At 29.5% G+C, this 21,261-nt stretch overlaps 1 protein-coding gene across 1 annotated transcript in view; it reads left to right on the forward strand.

Annotated features, from left to right (window-relative positions):
• Positions 1–21,261, forward strand: part of LOC141297563 (calcium-activated potassium channel subunit alpha-1-like) — a 68,753-nt gene that overhangs the window by 2,486 nt on the left and 45,006 nt on the right. The window contains exons 3-8 of the mRNA XM_073827979.1: positions 1–60; positions 7,432–7,525; positions 8,944–9,055; positions 14,156–14,231; positions 16,050–16,125; positions 18,101–18,271. The exon at positions 1–60 is cut by the window's left edge and continues 2 nt beyond it. Of these exons, the coding sequence (XP_073684080.1) occupies positions 1–60; positions 7,432–7,525; positions 8,944–9,055; positions 14,156–14,231; positions 16,050–16,125; positions 18,101–18,271 (589 nt within the window). The remainder of the gene's footprint in view (positions 61–7,431; positions 7,526–8,943; positions 9,056–14,155; positions 14,232–16,049; positions 16,126–18,100; positions 18,272–21,261) is intronic.

Below are 21,261 nucleotides of genomic sequence, written 5' to 3' on the forward strand. Positions count from 1 at the left end.
GGTGCTTGTCTTCGCTCTGAGCATCGGAGCGCTTGTGATTTACTTCATAGACTCCTCCAAGTGAGTATATGTCTTATTTTGTTGCTGTGCATTTACATACAAGGTTCAAAATGAACCACCAACTTGCAAAATGCAAGAAATAAAAAATGCAAAAAATAAAATGGCTCAGTAGGTGACTATAATACATGATTGAAATTTAATCGTGAAGGTCTGTTCACGTCATCAAGCATGAATTTTAAACCTTTTGACACTCATTTGTTTTGCATTTACTGTAAATAAGCTTTTCAAATAAAAGAATGTGTTCAAATTTTATTCAATTTTTTATTTGCTATCTTTAATTTTTTTTTCTTTTTAAAAGTTAAATTGAAGTTATGTGCTTTCATTTGATAGTCTGTTTTAGAAGTAATACATTTGTATTAAACAGGGTTATTATAGTTGAATAGAGATAAGTTAAATAGAAAAAAATAAATCAAAATGATGTAAAATAACAAACTTAAATAATAATTAATGAAAACTAAAACAAAAATGACAGCAAAATCACTAAAACCTTAAATAAAATTATAGTAGGATATTTCAAAATACGTCAAAAAACATCAAATTATGATTGAAATTATTTTTAATAATAATTTTTTAATAATTCTTAATTTTAAAGAATAATGAGAATTTAATAATGAGTAATAAAGCAATTATTAAACAAAAATTATAATGATAAATAAATGAATCAATAATACAGAATAAAATATTTTTTATATATACAGTATTAAATATTAATACTATGATACTATTTATACTCCTGCTTAAGGCTGCATTTAATTGATCAAAATTACAGTCAAAATTGTGAAATATTAGTACAATAAAATAAAAACTTTTTATATGTGAATATATTGTAAAATAAGTTATTTCTGTAATCAAAGCTGAATTTTCAGCATCATTACTCCAATTACTAAAACTTAGAACTAGAAAATATAAAAAATATAAATAAAAAGTACTTGAAAATTTTATTAAAAACTACCTTACTATCTCAATTATACCAAAAATTAAATCATAAAACACAGAATTTCCAGACAAAATAAAACTATTTATGAATTTCTGGGATAAAATAAAATATTTAAATTAAATTAAATTAATTTAAAAAATAAAAAAATTAAATAAAATAAAAAAATGACAAATAATCAATAAATAAATAATATAATATAATAACAAAATTAAATTAAATTAAAAATATATGATTGAACAAACAAACACATTTCATATGGCCTATTAGTGTTAAGTTTCTAATAAATTATTGAACTGTCAGATTTCTATTCAATTGATTAGATGCCTTTTTGAGTATTAAAAGTAAATTAAACCTTTAATACAGAATATAGAATCTATCTATTTATAAATAATACCTAAAAATACACATTCATGAACTGAAATAAACGTTTAGGCTACATTTTCTCTGTTCAAAAGTTAATCATGAGCTGTATTCATGAATAAGTGATGGGGACTGGGGTGGAAGGAATCGTCCCTTGGGCTTCGACAGACAGGTTTAGGAATAGAAACACAGCGAGAGCGAGTTTAGAGAGGCACCACTGAACATACGCTGTTTCTGGGGTCAAACTGACGTCATCAAACATCTCACACATCAGTGAGCTCATAAAGGTGAAGAGCGTTATGACACAACCGCTTTACGCCACGGGCATGATGTTACTTTTTTAACTGAGTAGACTGCGATTAAAGCAGAACTGGCCATTACTGTAAACACCAGCAGTTGCATCTGTCAGAAATCATCTTAATAAAACAGTACTTTACATTATTTTCCATTGACTAAAAGTAAACGTTTCAGAAAGGTAGTTTATTTGACATGTGCAAATTTTTGAGATCAGTAAGACTTGTAATGTGTTTAAAGAAGTCTCTTATGCTTATCAAGGCTGCATTTATTTGATCAAAAATACTGAAAAAAAACTGTAATATTGCAAAATGTTTTTACAATGTAAAATAATGTTTTTTATTTTAATATACTTTAAAATATAATTTATTCCTGTGATGCAAAGCTGAATTTTCATCCGCTGTTACTCCAGTCTTAAGTGTCACATGATCCTTCAGAAATCATTCTAATATACTGATTTATTATTTTTATTATCAGTGTTGGAAACGATTGTGCTGCCAAATATTTTTTTGGAACCTGTGATTCTTAACAAGTTAAAAAGAACAGAATTTAGTCAAAATATAAACCTTTTCTAACAATATCTAAAGACACACATCATTGGTAAAAAAAAAAAAGTAAGACTAAAAATCTACTGACCCCAAACTTTTGAACAGTAGTGAAGATTGTTAGAAAACCTTTCTATTTAAAAAAACTGTTCTTTTTAACCTTTTATTAGGCAAAGAATCCTGAAAAAAAGTATTCCAAACATTCAAATATTAAGCAGCACAACTGTTTAGAATGATTTCTGAAGAAATAAATTACATTTTAAAATATGTTCACATAAAAAAACAGTTATTTAAAAAAAAAAATATATATATATAAAATATTTCAAAATATTACATTTTTTCTGCATTTTTGATCAAACAAATGCAGCCTTGATGAGCAGAAGTCTTTAAAAAACATAAAAAATCTTATTGATCTTAAACTTTTGAGCGGCAGTGTATATTTATCATACTGTGTATTAAATAATTATTTGCTGAAAATCTGAGATCTCAAATCTTTTTTCAATTGGTCACAAGATACATGAGAACTAATTACCTCTGGTGTCATTGACAGGTTTGGAAGGACATGAGAGTGTGTAAATAAGGAAACCAAATTAACCTAATTGCATCACTTCAGTTAAATACACATGCAATTTAGTATGTATGAAATGACATTGGCGGATAGAATTACACTGATCCTCGTGTGTGATCCTGGATGCATTGTGTCGTCTTAGAGAAGTAGTTCACCCAAAAAAATGAAAGTTTGCTGAAAATGTGCTCACCCTGAGGCCATCAGGTTTGGAGAAATGTGTCATTCCATCACTTGCTCACCAATGAATCATGTGCAGTGAATGGGTGCCGTCAGAATGAGAGTCCAAACAGCTGATAAAAACATTATAATAATCCACAAACAATCCACACAGTAATAACCATCAATAGTCTATCATTAAGACATTTCTAAAGGGTCATCGGATGCAAAACTCACTTTTCCATGTTGTTTGAACATTAATGTGTGTTGGTAGTTTGTGTACACAACCACCCTACAATGATAAAAATCCACGCAGTGGTATTTTTTTAATCTTTAAAAGTAATATCCCCTTTAAAAAAAAGAAAAAAACCGTCTTGATGGATTTGTTCCAGCTTTTGTCTTAAGATGTTCACTGAATCAGCTTCCAGGAGAGATCAGATGTGCTAATACATTAGCCACATTTAAATGCAGACCCAAAACTCATCTGTTCAGTTGTGCATTTATTGAATGAGCGCTGTGCAAGTCCGAACAGATTGCATTATTTTATGTATAATCATTTTACTGGGCTAATTAATTTTAAATCAATTTTTTAAATAATCTTAAATGTTCTTAAATTCTCTGTTTTTATTGATGTGATTTTTTATTTTATTTTAATTTTTATGATTTTTATGCTTTTATGATTTTAATTCCTTTTATGTACAGCACTTTGAATTGCCATTGTGTATGAAATGTGCTATATAAATAAACTTGCCTTGCCTTGCCTTGCCTTGATCGACTGGAGTGGTGTGGATTACTTGTGGATTATTGTGATGTTTTTATCAGCTTTTTGGACTCTCATTTTGTCTGCACCCATTCACTGCAGAGGATTCTTTGGTGAGCAAGTGATGGAATGACACATTTCCACAAATCTGATGAAGAAACAAACTCATTTTCAGTACATTTTCATTTTTTGAATGAACTATTCATTATAAATACATAAACACATACAGTAATTTACGCTTGCAAGTTTGAATTTAGAATAATAAATATCAAAAGCAATATGTTTTAGAACAGTTTTGCTTGTTTCAGTAAATCTTGTTCTGACCTATTGTGTTGTAATCTTTCACATCTTCTATATCTAAACAGCATGTCCTGTTCAGCATTAGAAACATGCACTCACGCCGGCCTGCTCAGAACAGACCTGTTGACACAGGAAGTGAGCCTTATCCCCTTCCTCATTAGTGCATCATGGGGGATTTAGCAATTTCATTTGAGACTTTGGCCTCTGGCTAGCAGCGTTTAATTGTCCTGAGCGCTATAAACCTGCAGCGGGTCAGGGCCGGAGGACGGCATTAGAGCGCGTGCTGGAGCACATTAGAATATGAATGTTTGTTTGTCAGAGAAACAACAGGTACAGACGTGGGCGAGCGCCATTTCTGCCTCTCTGTAGCCTTGAATCTCAACATTTGTTTGCCGGCAAGAAGTGTGACCCAAACACAAGCCACAAAACCTCCTGCGTTCTTAAGGTCCTGTGAATATCACTGATGATGAATAATGATTGTGTGAATGAGGAAAATGCAACAGATTTATCAGAAAAGGATGCTGACAAGAGAAGAAGAGAAAGAGATAGATAGAGAGATGAATCAATGGGTGAATGGATGGATGCATGATTATTAGATGATGGAGGGCGGTTGGATAGATGAATCAATGGGTGAATGGATGGATGATAAATAGAAAGATGGATGATGAATGACTAGATGGATGCACGTATGATGGCTTGATGGATTGTTGGACGGATGAATGAATCAATGGGTGAATGGATGAATGGTTAGATGGATGGATGGGTGAATGAATCACTGGGTGAATAGATGAACCGATGAATGATTAATTGTTAGATGGATGATTGGATGGATGGACAAATGGATGAATAAATCAATGGATGGGTAAATAATAAAATAATAAATGCCTAGTTTTATTGATGGATGAATGGCTAGATGGATGCATGCATGGATGGATGGATTATTAATGCCTAGATAGATGGATGGTTGGATGATGAATGGCTAGATGGGTGGGTGGATGGATGAGTAAATCAATGGGTGAATTGATGGAAAATGGATGGGTAATGAATGGCTAGTTGGATGGATGGATGGATGGATGGAACAGTTGATGGATCAATGGATTAATGGTTGGATGGATGGATGGATGAATGAATTGACCAGTAGATGGTTGGATGGATGATGAATGGAAAGATGGATGATGAATGACTAGATGGATGCACGGTATGATGGCTTGATGGATTGTTGGATGGATGAATGAATCAATGGGAGAATGGATGAATGGTTAGATGGATGGATGGATGGGTGAATGAATCATTGGGTGAATAGATGAACCGATGAATGATTAATTGTTAGATGGATGATTGGATGGATGGACAAATGGATGAATAAATCAATGGATGGATAAATAATAAAATAATAAATGCCTAGTTTTATTGATGGATGAATGGCTAGATGGATGCATGCATGGATGGATGGATAGATAGATGGATGGATGGATGGATTATTAATGCCTAGATAGATGGATGGTTGAATGGCTAGATGGATGGGTGGACGGATGAGTGAATCAATAGGTGAATTGATGGAAAATGGATGGGTAATGAATGGCTAGTTGGATGGATGGATGGAACAGTTGATGGATCAATGGATTAATGGTTGGATGGATGGATGGATGGATGGATGAATGAATTGACCAGTAGATGGTTGGATGGATGATGAATGGAAAGATGGATGATGGATGCACGGTATGATGGCTTGTTGGATGGATGAATGAATCAATGGGTGAATGGATGAATGGTTAGATGGATGGATGGATGGGTGAATGAATCATTGGGTGAATAGATGAACCGATGAATGATTAATTGTTAGTTGGATGATTGGATGGATGGACAAATGGATGAATAAATTAATGGATGGAAAAATAATAAATGCCTAGTTTTATTGATGAATGAATGATAAATGGCTAGATGGATGGATGATGAATGGCTAGATGGATGCATGCATGGATGGATAGATAGATGGATGAATGATGAATGGCTAGATGGATGGATGATGAATAGCTAGATGGATGGATGGTTGGATGGATGAGTGAATCAGTGGGTGAATTGATGGATAATGGATGGGTAATGAATGGCTAGTTGGATGGATGGAACAGTTGATGGATCAATGGATAAATGATTGGATGGATGGATGAATTGACCAATGGATGATAAATGGCTAGATGGTTGGGTGATTGTTGGATGGATGGGTGGATGGATGGATGAATGGATAGATGATGGATGGATGATTTGATGGATGGACTGACGTACGGATGGATGTATAAATTATGATGGATGGACTAATGTATGGATGAATTCACAGATGGATGATGAATGGCTAGATAGATGGACGGGTGGTTGGATGAAAGGATGGATGATGAATGATTAGATGGATAAATCAATGGATGGATAGATGATAAATGGCTAGATGGATGGATGGATGAATGGCTAGATGGATGGATGGACTGATGGATGATTGATGGATGATAGATTCTCACTCATGAGCTGAACTAAACTAGAGCAGAGACAGTTGTTGAATTGTGAGGTTTTTTTTCTCACATTTACTGTATGTGGCCTGTGACCTGAGCCTCCAGTGAAGTATTACTTACGTTAAACGTCTCTTAATTACAGCCGGGCTTGAGTTTCAGCTGAGTCGTGTCACTGAGAGCTGGGGTGCGTCTCTCTGACCCGCGGGAACAGAAGTGAGCAAACAGAGCTGGATAGAGTTGCATTTGTCAGTCCTGCAGCTGTTCTCAAACTCTTTCAGGTTGAGAGTTTCACAGCTCGCTGTTCTCTCTCGGGTCCTTTGATGTTCGCAGCCTTTGTACTGGAGTGTTCAGTCGCTTACACTGGAGTCAAACCCCATCCAACCCGAATAACAAACCAGATCAGAGTTTACTGTAATCACTCTGATCTCTGAACCGCTTCCTGGATGAGTTAATTATGTCAGCCAACATTTGGTATAAGAAAAAGTTGATATACAGGATATACATGTGTCAACGGTTATGAGAGGTAAATATTTACATGGAAAAAGACTCTTATAATTGCCTTCAGGAGATCCAAAAAATAAATGCACCTACTGTATGTCACATAAAAGCATACATTACAAATCATAATATCATTGCTTTAATAATTAATACTATTTCTGAATAGTTTTCTGCTTCATAATGATGTTCATTCTTTTGGCTGTCGGCAATGAGATGCATTTATCGTCCAAATGCGATCTGCATTATGATTTTATGAAATGTGGTTATTCATTATTACTAAAATGTATTGATCGATCAGCCAAGTCGAGACAAACGCTTTAATGAAATAATGTTTAATTCAGACGTTAAAGAGTTTGAATGTATAATGTATAACTGTAATGTAAGATGATTTACATTAAACGGGATGTATTTCACTGAACCTTCTGCTTTGGTTTGTGTTTTTGTTTAAACAGACCCATCGAATCCTGTCAACATTTCGACAAGGACTACACATTACAGATCGATATGGCCTTCAACGTGTTTTTCCTCTTGTACTTTGGACTGCGTGTAGGTTTATTTAACATGGACTGTACACATTTACACATGCAGTTGTTTACCATACACTACTACTTCTTAATATTTTAAATATTTTAGTTTAAGTTTTAGTAATTTTCAGGATTTTTAGCATTTAGTAATTATTTATTTTATTGTGTTGTTGTTTTAATTAGTTAAAATTGGGGAAAATATTTCTTAATATTTTGAAGTAGCTTTTATTATTTTTATTATTTTATTTTAGCTTCGTTTTAGTAATTACATTTTTTTGATTGGTTTTTATTTCAGTTTTAGTAATTTTAGTACTTCAGTTTAAACATTGTATTTCTGATTTTCCTTTGTTTATTATATAATTATTTATATAATATTATTATTTATAATTATTTCTATTTTATTGTTAATAAATATTGTGATGTATAACAATAAATAGTAAGAATAAGAATAAAATGATTATTATCACTATTATTATTAATAATAGTTATTTTATTATTTGTATTTTAGTTTAGCTTCTGTAAAGTTTTGATTTGTTTTTATTTCAGTTTTATTAAGTTTCTTAAGTTTAGGTTTTTCATCTAATATTTATATATTTTTTAAATATGAATTTTTTTATTATATAATTATTTATATAATACTATTATTTGTAATTATTTCTATTTTCTTATCAATAAATATTATATAATAATAACTTATTATTATTATTAATATTATACTTACTATTATTATTAAAACATTATTTCTTAATATTTAGAATTAGCTTGTATTATTTTATTACTTCAATTTAACTTAGTTTTAGCAATTTTTTTCTGTAAAGTTTTGATTTGTTTTTATTTCAGTTGTACTAAATTATCTAATATTTATTTGTCTTAAATATTTTTCATTTTTATTATTTTATTCGGTTTATTTCAGTGTTATTTTAGTATTAATTATATACTGTTATATATTTCTTAATATTTTTAATTATCTTTTATTTTTAGATTTAATTTTAGCTTAAGTTTTAGTAATTTATGGATTTTTCATTCAAGATAAATATAAAAAAAACATTTCTGTATAGCTCCAATTAGTCTATTTATTTATTTTATTTATTAATATTTTCAGTTTTAGTTATTTATGTTTTTAAGTTTAGGTTTTTTCATCTAATAATAATTTTTTTTCTAATTTTATATATTTTATTTTTATTATTTTATTATTCTGTTTATGTATTCTGTGTATATATTTTTAAATGTTTATTTTTTATTTTATATATATATATATATCTTAATATTTTATTTTTATATTTAAGTTTTTGTCATTTAGGTTTTTGTTATTTGTGTTTTAAGTTTAATTTGTCATTTAATATTTATTCTTTTATGTTTTATTTTGTTATATTTTTATATTTTAGTTAAGCTTTATATCAATTAGTTGTATTTTTAAATTCTTTCTTTTCTTCTTCTCAGTTCATCGCAGCCAACGATAAGCTGTGGTTCTGGCTGGAGGTGAATTCAGTGGTGGATTTCTTCACCGTCCCGCCCGTATTTGTATCCGTCTATCTGAACCGGAGCTGGCTGGGTAAAACACTCTCCCATTACTGCGTCTTTACCTTTAATACCTGATAATTTCATCAGATTATGAGCAGAGGGTGTTAGAAATGTAAAACCTACAGGAAGATATTATTAGATAAAGGTCTCTACCGCCACCTGCTGGACATTACATGTATTACGTTTAATCTGTCAGTACACTCACAATCTGGCAGAAACACACCATCCGTAACACCAAATCAGCTTATTCAGTTGGTCGCTGGGATTTGTGATCTCTGGCATGCTGGGAATTAGAGAGACGTTCTCTAGAAATCCTCCTATTGTTAAAAATGGCTGATTGTTTGTTCTCCTGCATCATTTGTGAGGTCTTTTGAGGGCATGTGGAGCTCAGGTCACGTCTAAACCACTGAATAATCATTAAACTACAGCAGGAGTCATTCAGCTGAGTGGTTTATTAAGGGCTTTCACTGGATTTACTGGATTATTTTTTGATTATTAAATTGTTTAATTGTTTAGAGTAATTGTTGCAGTGAAATCGAAGCCTATTTTCTAAACAATCTTGTGTTTCTGGATTGATTTTGTACTTTAGGAGATTTCCAGGATGTCTGATAGTTTTTTGTTGTTGTTGTTGTTGTAGAGCATACTTGGTCAAAAACTAGGCATTTACTGGACTTTTATTTAGTAAGGATGCATTAAATTGATCAAAAGTGATGGTAAAGACATTTATTATGTTACAAAAGATTTCTATTTCAAATAAATGTTGTTTTTTTAATATTAATTATATACTACTATTTATAATATTTATATTTTATTATCAATAAATATTGTAATATAATAATAATAATAATAATAATAATAATAACAATACTTATTACTATTAATAAATATTGTTTCTTAATATTTTATCTTAGTTTAAGTATTTTTTTGTGACGTTTTGATTTGTTTTTATTTCAGTTTTCGTAATTCATCAAATATATATAATATATTTTAACATTAATTATATACTATTATATATTTCTTAATATTATCTTTTATTTTTATATTTAATTTTAGCTCAAGTTTTTGCTTACTTGTGATTACAAAAGAGTTATATTTCAAATAAATGCTGTTTTTTCCATTTTTTTATTATTCATTTTATTATATACTATTGTTTATAATTGTTTAATAATAAAACATTATTGTTATTATTATTATTATTATTATTATTATTATTATATTTATAACATTTTATTGTTATCAAATATTGGGAATAATAAATAAATACATATTAAAATTAAGATTATTATTAATAATAATAATAATAATAAATAATATTTCTTATTTCTATATTTCTAAATGTTTAAATATATATATTAATTGTATTATTTGGTTTATTTCAGTGTTATTTTAGCATAAACTATATACTATTGTATACTTTTATCTTAACTGTTAATAATTTATGGTTTTTCATTTTTATTTAAGATAGATAAATATTAGGGGAAAAAACGCTTTTCTGTATAGATTCAATTGGTTATTAGTCTATTCAATTAGTCCTAAAGAGTCCTAAAAATAAAATGCATCAGTTTCCACAAAATTATTGTGCAGCACAACTGTTTTCAACATTGATAATACTAAGAAATATTTTGCAAGCAGCAAATCAGCATATTAGAATGATGGCTGAAGGATCATGTGACACTTAAGACTAGAGTAATGATGCTAAAAAAATCAGCTTTGCATCACATAAATAAATTACATTTCACAGTATATTCACATAGTAAAGAGTTATTCGAAATTCCAATAATATTTTCGCTGTATTTTTGATCAAATAAATGCAGCCTTGGTGAGCCTTCTTTCAAAAACCATGAAGAAATCTTACAGATTAACATTAGCTAGTTTAAAAACTGTCACATTAGAAGTGTGCAAACAGGCCACAAGTGAGTGATTTGGCACTAAGCCTTCATAATGTAGATTAAGTGCTGCCCTCTGCTGGTAATATTTGCACAGAGCCAGAAAAAACACTACATAAACACTGTGATTTGACGAGAGGTCTGCTTGTGACTGCTTTAATGCTTCACATCCCTCATGAATTGAGTCGTGGTCAAAGCGCAGCTTATGTTCTTCATGTCCGCATCTGTTTTCAAGGACTTTAATCCTCCTATAGGGAACAAGAGGTCACTGGGTCACGTCATCCAGCTTTAGTTATTATTCAGCTTTCATTGACTTAATGTCTTTTTGTTGCTACATGTGTGTGTCTGTGTGTGGAGTGCATCCAGAACACATTCATCCTGGTTTGAAGTGTTTTTTACAGCAGTTTTAATAGGTTACAAGTGATTCCGTTCAGTGTTAAACATCAAAGACGTTAGTTTGGTGTTGCTTAGCAACCGCATCACAACATTCTAAAAGCATTCAAAAACTGTTACATTGTATCGTACTTGGTTACATTGTAACATTGTATTGTATCATAGTTGTGCACATTCAAAAATCTTTAAAATCTTTGTACATTTGTAGTTTGAATCATTGATGATTATAGAGTTTTTGAGCGTTATGTTGCAGCAGATGATGTGCATGTTGAACAGGCTTTCTGTCTGGCCTCCGCATGAATCCCAGGGCGATTCCTAAAGGAGCTTATACTGTAATATCCTGATGAAAAGGGTTTGCTCTAAGCTTTCACTTCATGATCGCAACTGGGATGTCGGTTTTTTTCCCGGTGGGCTTCAGTGCATTTTGACCACCTTTTGTGGGTTTGAGACGGAACTTCTTTCCTGTGGATTTGTTGCTGTGAATTGTGAGTTTTTATCTGAATCGACATCATGATCCCGACTAAGATGTTGGTGTACCGGAGCCCTGACGGGGCCACGCTCACCGAGACCCTTCCCAACACACGCAGACGCAAGAAATCCTGCGGTGAGCTCTTTCACAACGGCTACCGTGTGAAGATGCTCCACGCGGCCGTCTGCGAGAAAGAGGAGCGTGACGACTTTCACCACACGCTGTCCTCGTGTTTCCATGCCATCTCCTACTGGGGTAAGAGCTGATGCAGGAATCAACACCCGTTGCTGGATGTTTCCTGTTTCTACAAGAACAAGAAAGCAGCGATAATCAGCTTTACAGATGTTTCCTCTTGTATTTGGAGAAAGCTGCTTTGTTTTAATTTGGCAGTGATTTATGAGACATGGGACAAAACAAAACACTGAAAATCACAGGATTTAAATTTTGAAAATAATCAGAGATGATCAATAGACTGTCAATATACCATTGCATTATTTATTATTTTATTTTTTAAGTCTAAAATCTGCTGTCCTCAGCAGACTGTAGCTTAAAATGTGAATATATGTATATTGAGCAAAAATATAAATATTAAAAAAATAGTATAAATATAAATAATATAAGTAACTATTGATATATATTTTATAATTGTAATTTTAAAAATAAATATTTAAATAAAATCAGTGAATAGTGATGTCAGTTTTTATTAAGAAGTGCAACTGGTAAATTTTATATTCTTTTTATAATTTCAAGTTATTTTTATATTCAATTTTATATTTTTATATTAATTATATTATTTTCTATTTTTAAAATGATAGTATAATTAGATTTAAACTTAGATAATCAGAGATAGTCAATAAAATGTAAATGTGCCATTGCATTTGATTGTCTTAATTCTGATATTATTTTATTATTATTTTTGATTATTAAATCTTTTAAGTCTAAAGTCTGCTGTGCTCACAAACATTTTTAAATAACAAATAATTTTTATATTAATTATATTAATTTTATATTTTTTATATTATATATAATTTTAATTATTATATTATATATACTTATATTATATATCATATTATAGTTATATATAATTATATATAATTTAAAAAATAATATTTTTTATAATGTTTCTCACTTGTGATATGAAATATCCACACTTTTGTTGGATTTATAAATATTTTAATAAAATCAGTGAAAATTGATGTCAGTTTTTGCAACTGGTAAATTTTATACGCTTTTTAGAATTTCAAGCTATTTTGTAATAATAATAATAAATAAATCTAAATTATTAATAATAAAAACAATAATAAGTTATAAATAATAAATAATATAATAATTATAAATAAAAAATATAAATATTATTATTTTTACTACTATTATTAGAAATTATTTTTACTGTTAATATAATAATAATCGTAACAATAACAATTGATATTATTATAATTACTACTACTACATATAATAAATAAACAAACCATTTAAAATAATTAATTGTAGCATTTTTGTGACCTGTTTTGTTCCAGACCTCAAGAACGAGTGTTGTTTTAGTGTTTAATCGCAGCTTATGAGCTTATTTTTGGAAGACTGAACATTTTCATTATTGGTTAAGGTCATTCATAATCAGTATTCCACTAAACACACTACTAAGGGACAAAGTTAGACCCTTTTTCTCAAGTTCTGTCAAAGATGTCATGCATTTGTTGTGCATCAAGCATTGCAAGATACAATATTTCATGCAATATGCTTTGCTTTGCTGTTGTAGTTTATTGCAGATTTAGGCAGGTGTAGCAGGTGTTTCATGTATACTATGTCTAGTATGCATATTATAGGCACCACTATTGAGAACCCAGCCATAGCTCCAGATTAATGTCGGCTTTTTCCTGGAAAGTGGACTGTGTGAAGTTAAGCAATGAATGAGTTGTGAATGAATAGATACATGTGTGTGAATCTGTCATGCATTTGCTTTGTGCGTTTTCATAATAAGCAAGGTCACCTCACCGAAGTCACATGTTTTTCTCTCATGTTTTTTTTTTGCTGTAATGCTTCTGAAAGCAGGACTCAAATTTAGGCGTTTGCGTCATGAATGTTGAGCTCAGATGTTGAGCCGACTGTCTGTCGCTCGGTCAGTCTACAGAGAAATAAACTCAGTCCAGATGTGTTCAGTTCAGTGCTGCATCTCTCATCTTTAACTTTTTTAGCGCTTTCATTTTCATATTTTGATATTGTGCTTGTATTGTGTGTTAGTTGTTCTTATGGTCTGATGAAATCTGTGTCTTTGTTAAACATGGATGAACATTTCAAAGGTATGAGTTGAACTAAATTCTGCATACTCTCGATGTTATTGTATATTGTAAGTGTGTTTCTTACTTGCTTCTGCTCTTTCATGCAGGATTGAGGTTCTTAAGAGCCTTGAGGCTGATCCAGTTTTCAGAAATATTACAGTTTTTAAATATCTTAAAAACAAGGTAAGAATGCCTTTATGTGCAGCGTGTGAAATAGTTGTTTATCATTATTTTGTATTTTTATGAGTATTTATTTTAAAGTGTGTGTTCATAGAGAATTATTTACTTTCTTTTTTTCTTTTTTTTGCGAAACAATTTTACAGAATAAAAAGTATAAAGTCTTCGACTGACAAATAGTTTAACTGCAATTTTGTCTTTATTATATTATATTGTATTATTATATTATATTATACTATATTATATGTGACCCTGGACCACAAAACTTTAAGTCATAAGTAGCACATGTATATTTGTACCAATAATTATTGATTTTTATATAATATAATAATTATTGATATTAAGTAAAGGTCAAGTTCCATGAAGATATTTTGTACATTTCATACCGTAAATATATCAAAACTTAATTTTTGATTAGTAATATGCATTGCTAAGAACATCATTTGGACAACTTTAAAGGTGATTTTCTCAATATTTAGTTTTTTTGCACCCTCAGAATCCAGATTTTAAAATATTGTCCTAAAAATGTACCATTATGACTGTTTTTGTGGTCCAGTCTCATTTATATTATTATACACTCAAAAAAGTCTGTATAAATGGGGTATACTGTACTGTATTCATATAAATACATTTACTGTACAGGTGTTTTACCTGTTTTGAGTTGTTTTTACAGTATAAGAAAATCCCCATAAACTTAATGTAACAAACTTTTACGTTTTTCTACTGATTTTTTTTCTTATTTAATTTCATTTCTCAGTATTTTAATTTTTTTTTTTGCACCATCAGATTCCAGATTTTCAAATAGTTGCATCTCAACCAAATATTGTCCTAAAAATTGACCCTTATGACTGGTTTTGCGGTCCAGAGACACATTCATATTATTATACACTCAAAAAAGTCTGCGTAAATAGGTTATAATGTACTGTATTCATAAAAATAAATGTACTGTGTTGATTTTTCACAGGTGTTTTACCTGTGTTCTGAGTTATGCATTGCATTGTGTTGTTTTTACAGTTAAAGAAAATCCCCAAAAACTTAATGCATCATTAACTTTTCCATTTTTCTACTGATTTTTTATTCTTGTTTTATTTTATTGTGTTTCTCAGTATTTAATTTTTTTGCACCCTCAGATTCCACCTTTTCCAATTGTTGTATCTAAACCAAATATTGTCCTAAAAATGGACCCTTATGGCAGGTTTTGTGGTCCATAGTGGCATTTATGTTGTTATACACTCAAAAAAGTCTGCATAAATTTTTATTTTATTTTATTTTATTTTATTTTATTTTATTTTATTTTATTTTATTTTATTTTATTTTATTTTATTTTATTTTATTTTATTTTATTTTATTTTATTTTATTTTATTTTATTTTATTTTATTTTATGCTTCTGCCAGACCTTTAATATCTTTGACATTGTGCTCAGAAATCTGTCCGTCTCCCTGAGCTTAGATCTAAAGCTTTAGCGCAGATGTCCAGGAGAGCTTATTGTGCAACAAAATAAATAATCTCAGAGCAATTCATTGAGGTGGAGGTGGAGAGAGGTGAAATCTACTGAATAGACTGTGCCAAAACCATCTGAAATAATTTTTGGACTAAAATGGACCAGTATTATACAAAGACCTTGAGTTTATGGTTACAGCAGAACCTTTAGTCATCTCTAATCATTTCTGTTTTGTGAAAATATGTTTTTTTTTTCCATAAAAGGTTTAGCCATCTTTCCAAAACATGCTTGGCTTGAACTCAAAATTATGTTCAGTATTAGTTCAAAAATGTTGATTTATGTGAGTATCATTTGATGTGTTTCTAAAAATTTGTTTTTATAGCAACTCCATAAAGTTGGTGAATTTGTGCTCAATCTTTATAAGCACATGGCTGACCGCAGCAGGCTTCATACATTTGGTAAGTCAGTCGCAACAAGAATTACACGGATGGTGAAGGCTTATATTTTGATTGAAAGATCACAAAAACAAACTTTTTCTACTTTGGAATGATGTGCACTTTTGAGTTATTCACAATTTGACAAAAACATAAGTTTGTTTCTTAATCAGATTTGGAGAAATGTGTCATTCCATCACTTGCTCACCAATGGATGTGATGGGTGCCGTCAGAATAAGATGATAAAAACCTGAAAAAATAATCCTCATGTAATCCACACCACTCTTGTCCATCAGATAACATCTTGAGAAGACAAGAGCTGCATGTTTATAAGAGCCTAATCCATCAATAATATGTTTTTAAACTTCAAACCAATGCTTCTGGCCAAAATATGAGTCCATAATCCATAATAACACTTCCTTCATTGTAAAAGTCCATCTCCTATTGTCTCTCACATCAAAATCCAGACATGTATTTGTTTAGAGCTGTTTTGGCTTGTAAACAGATTTCTCTCCTGATTCAGACCAGACCAGTTCTTTACTGGAGGAAGCGTTATTATAGATTATGGACTCATATTTTAGTTAAAAACATCTTAATGATGGATTTTTTTCAGTTTTTGTCTTCTCAAGATGTTAACTGATGGGCTGAAGTGGTGTGGATTATTTGTGGATTATTGTGATGTTTATTAGTTCAAATACATTAGAGAAATATGTCATTCCATCACTTGCTCACCAATGGATGTGAATGGGTGCCATCAGAATGAGAATCCAAACAGTTAATAAAAACATCACAATAATCCACAAGTAATCCACACCACTCCAGTCCATCAGTTAACATCTTGAGAAGACAAAAGCTGCATGTTTATAAGAACCTAATCCATCAATAAGATGTTTTAAACTTCAAAAACCAATGTTTCTGGCCAAAATATGAGTCTATAATCCATAATAATGCTTCCTCCAGTGTAAAAATCCATCTCCTGTTGTCTCTCACAACAAAATCCAGCCACGTATTTGTTTAGAGCTGTTTTGGCTTGTAAACAGATTTCTCTCCTGATTCAGACCAGACCAGTTTTTCAATGGAGGAAGCGTTGTTGTGGATTATGAACTCGTATTTTAGTTAAAAACCAAAAGGTTTTGTCTTCTCAAGATGTTAACTGATGGACTGGAGTGGTGTGGATCATTGTGATGTTTTTATCAGCTGTTTGGACTCTCATTCTGACGGCACCCATTCACACTCATTGGTGAGCAAGTGGTGGAATGACACATTTCTCTAAATCTAATTAAGGCGAGACACTGAAGGTGAATAAGGTAAAAAAATGTACTAATTGATAATTGCAAACAGTTTTTGTTTTACAAGTTTTCAAAAATGTTAGGTTTAAATATGCAAATAAGGCATTGTTTAATGAAATATGCGCTAATTTGCATACATTTCTAGTACAAAAAGTCTAAACACTGGATGAAGTTTCAAAATTCTTGTTTAACTTTTTTTTGACATATTAGAGTCAAATGTTTTTACAGAGGTATCTTATTCTGTCACTCCATAATTCAGAAAAATACTATTTTTGGGGGGAATAAAATGTTGTATAAAATCAAGCAAATTATATATGAACAAATCCCTCTGTAAAAACCTTCAGAATATAGACAGGAATAAAAATGTAAAATTTGATGTGTGTAAGTGCTACTGAAGTGGAGATTTATGGCTCAGTGTAGGAGAAAAAAAACTCATTTAGAAGAAAACTGCCTTTAAAAATATGTTTTGTAATTGAAATCTATTGACACAAATAGATAAAGTGCTATAAAAAAACACTTAACAGTGTCTATTGGGTGTTTTCTTTCCACTAGTCTGAAAAAACACTTTATGAAAAACCAAAAAGCCCCAAATCTCAAACTTGACAGGTGCATGAAAAAAGCTGTATTTTTGCTCAATAGGATCAATTTTGACTTCATGTTGACAAAGTGAAGCTTAAATAGCAATACTGAGGCTGTTGGTGTGTTTTCAGGTGGAAAACTCAGGGGATCCTTGGGAAAACTTCCAAAATTCCCAACCGCTTTCCTACTGGGAGTGTGTGTACTTACTCATGGTAACCATGTCCACAGTGGGTTACGGAGATGTTTGTGCTAAAACAACCCTGGGCCGCCTTTTCATGGTCTTCTTCATTCTCGGAGGATTGGTAAAAAGCCTAATGAAATAATAATTAACCCACAGCCTGCATTTCTGCCTCCAATGATCAGGTCCTTAATCATTGTATCCTTGACAACCAGAGCTGGAAAACGAACCCTTCATTTTGCTTCAATCCCATCCAAATGTTCCCAGCTTCTGTTTGTCATGATGGAAAGATCTTGTGTTTTTTGCTTGTACTGCATTGCGTGTTTTTGGTTCTTAAACAAGTATTTCTATATTGCAAATGCTATATTTGTTGATTTCGTGTAATAAGTGGAACCATCATTAGGGAGTACAAAGTAATTCTGTTTGTAGAAATCATGACTGACTGCGGTTTTAGACGACCCGACCCAGTTTACCCCCACCCAAACTCCAACAAACTCTACGAAGGGTTGAGATATGCACAACGTCACAATGTCAACATACATCATGCATATATGACTGTCTCAGATATTATTTTAATATTAATTGTTATTAATATTATTTTTATGAAAATTATTTAACATTAACATTTTATTATTAATATTTTTCATAAAGTTGGTAAAGCCAAATACATTTAGCTATTTGTTGTACTATGTAATGGAATGCTTTTATAAAACATTTTATACACAAAATAATTTAAAGATACAATAATAAAGCACCGTAGGTCTTTCCAGTTTGTCCTGTTTATGATTTATTCGGTCAGTATAATACAAAAATAAAATAAAATAATAAAAAACTAAAAATAAAAACCTCTTCAAAAGTGTTTTGAAAGACATTTCACTGCTTATCTGAAATTTTTAAGATCAGCTTATTGCCATAAAGAATTTTTTCAATATAAATAAAGTAATAATTTTAAAAACTCAATATAAAAAATACATATAAAATATAATACAAATAAAATATACAAAATTTAATAAATATTAAAAGATTACAAAAATGAGGTTAATTTATTATTTAATTTATATTAATATTAATTTGAACTATTATTCATATTTTATTTAAATATATGTAAATTAAACTATATAAATATATAAAAATTATATTGATTACTAACATATATATTTTTAAATATTGTGAAGATATAACCATTAACATTTTATTATTAATATTTTTCATAAAGTTGGTAAAGCCAAATACATTTAGCTATTTGTTGTACTATGTAATGGAATGCTTTTATGAAACATTTTCTACACAAAATAAATTAAAGATACATTAATGTCTTTCCAGTTTGCTCTATTTATGGTTCTTTTGGTCAGTATAATACAAAAATAAAATAAAGTAAAACTAAAAATAAAAACCTGTGTCTCAAAGTGTTTTCGAAAGACATTTCACTGATTATCTGAAAGTTTAAAGATTATTAAAAATATAAATAAAGTAATAAAATATCTATATAAATAATTTAAAAAAAATCAATATAAAAATCAATATAAAATATTCTAAAATTAAAATATAAAAATGTAATAAAAATAAAAAATTACAAAAATTGTAAAGTTAATTGAATCAATTTAAAATAATATTATTTATAATTATTATTAATATTTTATTTAACTATATTTAAATAAATTAATAAATAAATAAAATAAAAAGTGTTTTGAAAGACATTTCACTGCTTATCTAAAAGTTGTAAGAACAACTTATTGCCATAATGATTTTCATTAAATAAAATGATAAATTATTAATATTAAAATATAATTTTAATATTAATTAAAATGTTATGATATAGATATATTAAAACAATTACACTAATATCAACAAAAATATGATTTTTTTTTTAAATATAAAAAAAATTAACATTATTTTAATATAAAAAAAATTTGCAAACTCTTGCAGCATTGTTAGAGGTGACAGTGGTGGTCATATCCGCCCAGCGTAAGAGTTTGTTTGGACTAAACATGGCTCTTGAGGTTTCCTCCTTTACATCACCGTTTTCCCTCTTAAAACAGCAGACTGAATCTCATCTGTGACTTTTCTTCTCTCCAACACCGATATCTCTTAAAACAGGGATATTTGTCAAACAGAATGCTTTTACTTTAACCTAAAACCTTCTCTAAATTCCGAGCAATGCATGTATACAAGCATTCTGATTCTCACTGTTACTCAATCTGTCTGCATTATTAAGCTCCAGTATTTTACACTTAAAGGGATAGTTTGTGCAGAAATGATCATTCTGTCATGGTTTACTCAGCCTCATGTCATTTCTTTCTTGAGTGGAGCTCAAAAGGTCAATTTTAGAAACATTTGGCTCCTTTTTCTATATAATGAAAGTCAATGGGGAGTCCATGAGACAATCATAATTATGACTTCAGAAATCAAATCACATTCGTTTCTATAGCACTTTTTTATACAATACAGATTGTTTCAAACCAGCTTCAAACAGGAAAATATGAGAATAAATGAAGCAAATTCTTCAAATACGAGACAATTTCAACCTCAGTTCTCAAGTAATGCTGTAAACTATATAATAAACCTTGTCTGTAGGTACATTATTATATTAAAATAATTAGTAAACAAACATTCAAATCATTAAGAGTAAATTAAGTAGTTATAATTTATTTATTATTAAAAAAAATAATTATCTGAAGGTTTTAAGATCGGCTTATTGCCATAAAGATTTATTTATAAAAAAATAAAGTAATAAAATATTTATATAAATGTAATAAAATAAAATAAAATATAAAAAATGTAATAAAATAAAATATAAAAACAAAAATACAAAAATTGTAATTTAATTATTAATATTTTATTTAACTATATTTAAATTAAACTATATAAATATATAAATTAATTAATTACAAAAATATTTTTTTAAATATTGTAAAGATATAACAGTTAACATTTTATTATTAATATTAACATTATTTCAATATAAAGAAATTATGAACTCTTATAATTGAGAGTTTTAAGACCTAATTATTCCCAAATTATTTATTTTCATATAAATAAAGTAATAAAATATGAATCTAGAAACATTATTTTCAGATATATTAATGTATAATTAATATTAATATATAATATTAA

The sequence above is a fragment of the Garra rufa genome, chromosome 22 (assembly GCF_049309525.1).
Source record: "Garra rufa chromosome 22, GarRuf1.0, whole genome shotgun sequence".
Classification (NCBI taxonomy): Eukaryota; Metazoa; Chordata; class Actinopteri; order Cypriniformes; family Cyprinidae; genus Garra; species Garra rufa.